Raw genomic sequence first — 6,000 nt, forward strand, 5'->3', positions numbered from 1 at the left:
TTGGTAACATAATGTTGTGGATGATTTGTTTGGTTTTATTTTATATCTTGTAACATTGATGATGTTGTTAAATTGTTTCAATTAATTTTTAGTTGATTCTCTACAGGTTTCTAAGTAAATATTGATTTTCCTTGATGCACATCTTACTTTGTTCCATCCTCAAATGTTTATGCTTTTTCTTAAAGCATAGAACTCTTCAGGGAATGCAGGAACTAACATGAGAAAGAAAATTCTTAGGACTCCAAACATTCTGGCCTGATAGTGCCAGATACACTCTTCCCAAGAATTCTTTAAGGGTGGAGGTGGGTTGAAGGCAAAGAGATTGCCCATATATTGGTCCATATAGTGGCAAAATCTACATTGTGGGGCTAACTCATATCCTTTTCTCTTTTCTCACATAGTCCATTGACCATGAAACTAATACACTCAGACATCGGTCCAATCAATGTAAGTTATCTTTTTTCTTTGTTATTCGTTCTACATCTTTCTTGATCTCCTTTCAGTGCCCACTTCGGTTCTGGGTTATGGCAATTGAAAGTGAGGAGGAAGAGATTTTTCTCTTTCCTATAGAATATAGCATCATAGTCTAATTGGAGAGACAGAGTATAGAGATAGGAAGAAGTTAAGAAATAATATAAACTAGCATAGAATAAAGAGTTAAAAATGAAGACACAAACACATATATTCATTTATTCAGCATGCATGTATTAAAGGCTTGCTTTATTCAGAGTAATGGGAGGATTAGTTTAGAAAGAACATGATTGGTTCCTAATCTCAGTGAGCTTCCCAGTTTAGGAGGGGACAAAATGCAAATATAGGGAACCATAATATACAACATTACTGATAAATGTGAGAAAAGTAGAAACAAAGTGTTGTAGGAAGTATGGGTTGGAAGAAGGAGTTGTTAAGTAAGGAGACTAAAGAAGGCCTTACGAAGGAACAGAGAATCAGGGTCTTGGGATCTCAGAGTAAGTTAGAATATAGTGGAGAGATTTGGGAAGTCTTTCTGTAGAGGATGGGGTTTGAGTGAGTCATTAAGCAGTGTTGTATTTGTTGTTTGGTTTTTTATTCTCAAAGAGGATCATGATATCTGGGAGGTGATGCCATGATCTGCAAGTGAATTGGATTTAAGTGAGGGAGAACTGTGCAAAGTTACCAGTATGATTTTTTCCTCTGGAGTCGTGTGGGTCCAGTGTCAAGATCAGGATGACTGGAGATGGTCCTAGACACAGTGGGAGATCTTGTTAAAGCTCTTAAGCTAAGATCTTTAATAAATTTTAGTTTAACTGAGGCAACACCCAATAAAAAACTGGGAAAGAAAAGAAGAAAAGAGGCAGAAAATGGATCTTTTTCCTAGATAAAAAAAAAAAATCAATTTGAGAGAGTCTTTCCCTCTCAGAGATTTCACTCTGAACAAATCAGGACCCAGACAATACTAACAATGGGTATTGATCTGGAACTTATTGTTGGTCAATCTATGAGAGCCAGAGGGATTTAGGTTTAAGGCATGGTCCTTAAAACAGAAGTCTAGCCTGTAAATACCAAGAGACATTGGGAGGCTTCAAAAATCAAAATTTACATTCTTTTGAGTAGAGTATCTATAGATAAAAATATAATACCTTATGTAGATAGAGGTAACAGGAGAGAAAGAAGAAAGCAAAAAAGAGAAGAAAAGAAAGAAAAGAGCGGTGTTGCCCAAATAGCTAGTTCCAATTGGGTTCCCACTGGGGCAACTTCTACTACTAGTCAGAGATGCTTGAGATCAACCCCACCATTTGTGATTATATCATTGGAAATATTTCTTTGTAAAAGGAATCATTGTGGCTCTCTTTTCTATTTGAGTTTTACACTTCTTGATAAGAGGATCTCTAAGGGCCGTTCCAGTTAACTATGATATCCATATACATTGTGGGTGGATTTTCTTTTAATCTTTTTCTTTTAAACTTGATTGCTCTCTTTTGTTTTCATACCACTTGTATAGATTCCCTCCCCTCCCTTCTCAGAGAAACTTGTAAGAAGAAATAATAAATAACTATAATCCCCAGATAGCAGAGGAGGAAACTAAAGCAAACAGAAATTAACTGATTTGCCCAGGGTCACATGGGTAGTAAGTATCCAGGATCAGATTTGAACTCAGAAATAAAAATGAAAGGAAAAAAAAAAAACAATTCAGCAAAACTAACTAATATATTAATTGATTTTGTGTTTCATATTGCAGTACCCCACTTCTGTAATGGAAGGAAGCATATTTTGTTTTTCCTTCTTCATAACCAAATTTAGTAATTAAATAGTGCCCCATTTTTTTTTTCTATTTATGTTGTTGCCATTGTTGATACTGTTTTCCTGATTCTGTTTATTTCCCTTTGCTTCAGTTCAGGCATTGTGTGTATGTTTATTTTGCATCTCCTGTCTCCTCCAGGTGCCCTTAATCCAGGCTATCCTGAATTATTATGCTCTGAGCACCTTGTTACCTGCTGTCAATGGTAAGAGGCAGCTGGGAAACTTCTTTGGTCCATCCCCTTTGGGTGGGGGACATGGAAAAGGTTGGGGAGTCAAGAGGTCTCAGTTCTACTCCCTGTTCTGCTTCTCACTTTACCTTAAGCAAATTGTCAGCTTCTCCATCTATAAAATGGGTTTAGAAACTCCTAGCTTCCCTCTCAGAACATTTGTGGCATTCACTGAGATTATGAATGTTTTTAAGAAGTACCAAGTGCCACATGGGGAGTGTCTTCTTTGGGTATGTGGAGTATCCTCTGGACTCTCAAGGTCTGGGAAAGCTGAGCACAGATTCTATGTCCAGCTGAGGTAGAAAGCTTTTGCGCCTGGGCCCAGTGACTAGCTTCACTAAATGGGAGGCTCATCATTTGGAGGGGTTGTAATCAGCGTTGGTGGAGTAACTAACAGCAACCCTTGTAAAAATTTTACAACTTCTGAAATACTAAAATAAAGAAGTGGAGAGGAGGTGGGCTCTATTTACCTTAATAGTACAAAGCAACTCTTGGTGGTCTCTCTACTTTTCCTGAATTCTCTGTGTAATAATCTTCTTTGTTATGTGATAATTTTCAGAAAATCTGGAGATAGGTTTTCCTCTCCCTGTGCCGAGAAATATTCACCTGTATGACATTATTGTTCAACCTTATCAGGTCAGTGAGAAGAGGCTGAACCCCAAGATGGAAAAATGTGTAGGAATGTATTTGAGGGGGCTCCTTTAGGGATTATGAGCAGAGTGGCAAGAGTAGAAGATGGGATGGGTGGGTTGAGGGAAAGGGGAAAATGGCAGCATGGGAAATCTCAAGGAGGAATTAGGTTTGGATGTTTGGACTACTATTAAGGGGGAACTGGGGGACTGATCTGAATATCTTTGCTATTAGCTTGTCTTTTGTCACACCTGCCTTAGTTCCAGCAAATGGCTCAGATTCAGAGGCATATTCTCTCTGGGTGCCAGAATTAGGAACTGGAACTTTTGAATTGGCAAAAGAACCCAAAACTGAATGGGGACCCAAGAAGAAGGGATAAGAATAGAACTTGAAATACCTCCTGAAACAACTGAAGACAGGGTCCTTGGATTCTTAAAAATTATTAGCATCTTTCTGGTTGTTTTTAACACAACTATATTTTCTAATGTTTCCCTGCCTGCTCCCTTTCCTAGTGAACCATTCCTTATGATAAAGAATAAAAAAGAAGGGGATGGAGAGAAAGGGTAACAAAGTTAATCACCATCAGTTAAGTCTGACATTATGTATTGTATTCCACACTCCTAATCCACTCTGTCTGCAAAGATGCCCAGTAGGTACCCAGGAGTCAAATAAAATTTTTATTGATATTTTTATTTTCACCTTTATTTTTATAATATTCCTTTACTATTCAGCAAGCCATTCAGTGTAACAAATGATAAAGGAAAAAAGAACAATTTAGCAAACTGATCACATGACTTGAACATAACCATCTATGTAACATTCTATATCTATGGTTTCTCAACTCTGTAAAGAAGAGATGCATTTTCTCAGCTCTTCTTTAGTGCCTGGATAGGATGAATAAGAAATGATGTGAGAAATAAGGAACATATAAAAATCCAGCCTACATAACTCAGTGTCAAAATAAGAATTAAAATATTGATCAATTTTCCATGCCATTAGCCATTATCAGTCCAATGGTTGGAGAAATGGCAAAATGAGCTTAGTACCCAAAGGAAATTCAGCAAATACATTCTCACTTCTTATTTGCAAAAGTCAGGTAACTCTGGCATTATTCATTTGTGTTGGGTACACTACTTGGAAGCACATAATTAATAGAAACTTAGAATGTACACTCAGAGTGGTGAGATATAAAGCTGAAGAGACCTTGGAGATCAATTAGCCCAGTGTCCTCATTTTATATATGAGGGAGCTGAGCCTGAGAGAGGCTGTTACTTTTCTGAAAGACTAGAAGATCCTTGGGAGTAGAGATTATTCCTTTTTTTTTTTTTGTCTTATGTCCCCTTTATGTACCTCACTCAGTCACGTAACTAGCACTTGATAAATGCTTGTGGATTGATTGCCCAAGGTCATATGGCTTCTTACTAAATCTAAGAGGCTGAATTTATATCCAGGTTCTCTGACTCTAGAGTCAAAATTCTTTCCATTGTTATCAAACTGCCGTGATGATGATGATGATAAAGCTGATAAAGCTGAAAATGGTGTCTACTTGCTATTGTCCAATAGTGAACAACAGCTGACATTGCCTTGAGTTTTAGAAATAGATTCTCTTTTGGGTGAAGGGAAATGAATCAGGAGGCAGGAGTGTAATGCCAGACAGCTTACAATTTTGCTGTTGTATGCTTGGGAAGGAAAATTTAGGTGACAGAAAGTGGCATTTATGCCGGTCCTCCAGAAAGGCATCCGTTTATAAAATGACAGATAAATAGCGAAGCAGCTGACAGAGACTGTGTTTTACTAAGATCACAGGGTCTGGGGAGTATTTATAACCTCTAGGGGTTGATTTCATTTTAGTTAGAATGGGACTTTCCATTTTCCAAGGGTTTCCAAAGGAAATGACTTGTCTCTCCTTAAATTAGAGTTGTCTCTTTGAAAAGTAGGGCATGATTTTTCTCTTCTGTGTTCTCTCTACTTTTATCTCTAGAACTTTCTGCTTTTGGGATCCAATGTCCAGTACATTAAAAACTGAAGAGGAAGAGAACTGACAGGAGTCATAGCTGGATATGGAAAGATTGCTCTTCTGCAGGAAAGGCTTCATTTCTGATGGAGAATTAAACACTGTAGCTGGGCTCTTTCTCCCATGGTCTGGATCTCTCTGGTTCTGTTCTATGACATGGATCTGCTGAAGATAAGTGTGTCACTGTGGGACTCAGCCTGCGGATTCCAAGTTCTGGTTCCTTGTGGTACTGCCATGCCCTTCTCTGTATAAATTAGCTTTTTCAGTGACACCCATTGCTCTCCAGGACAGCAGGCTTCTCCTGGAGTTTGTATACTGTTGTTTGCATTTTGGTTCCATTCCTCTCTCTGCCCCCAGTTCCATGTACTCTTCCTTTTTCCATGTGGATATCCAATAAATCTTTCCCCACTCCCAAATGACTCAATAAAAAAACTGAATGACTGTATCCCTCTTGTCTTGGTCCATATTGTTCCCAGACATGGTCACACATTTCAGGTTTGTCTATCTTTGGTTTTGATGTACTTCAGAGAAAGTGGTAGATTTGGAGTTGAAGAACTCTGGATTCATATCCTAGCTCTGTAATGTGATACCTTTGTGACTAAGGGCAACTTTTTTGGACTTCCATTCCCTTATTCATAAAATGAGGGAATTATATTAGAGCAGCAGTCTCCAAAGTAAGCCTTTGTATGACCCCAGGAAGTGCCATCAATCAGTGAGAAGGCAGGAAGATGGAGGACATCCTTCATTCTTTGTAAATTGTGGAGTTTATTGAGAACATAATCATATTTCTCTTTCCTCTTTGCCAACATTTCTCCATTCCTCCCTCTCCTGCTGCTGTATAAGCTCTCA

At 38.1% G+C, this 6,000-nt stretch overlaps 1 protein-coding gene across 1 annotated transcript in view; it reads left to right on the forward strand.

The window, feature by feature from the left end:
• LOC127550426 (lipopolysaccharide-binding protein-like) overlaps nt 1-5,596 on the forward strand; it is a 28,047-nt gene extending 22,451 nt beyond the window's left edge. Inside the window, exons 12-15 of the mRNA XM_051979361.1 lie at nt 402-447; nt 2,420-2,483; nt 3,067-3,143; nt 5,119-5,596. Of these exons, the coding sequence (XP_051835321.1) occupies nt 402-447; nt 2,420-2,483; nt 3,067-3,143; nt 5,119-5,163 (232 nt within the window). The 3' untranslated portion in view covers nt 5,164-5,596. The remainder of the gene's footprint in view (nt 1-401; nt 448-2,419; nt 2,484-3,066; nt 3,144-5,118) is intronic.
• Nucleotides 5,597-6,000: the final 404 nt, after the last annotated feature.

Source organism: Antechinus flavipes, chromosome 2 (assembly GCF_016432865.1).
Source record: "Antechinus flavipes isolate AdamAnt ecotype Samford, QLD, Australia chromosome 2, AdamAnt_v2, whole genome shotgun sequence".
NCBI classification, from domain to species: domain Eukaryota; kingdom Metazoa; phylum Chordata; class Mammalia; order Dasyuromorphia; family Dasyuridae; genus Antechinus; species Antechinus flavipes.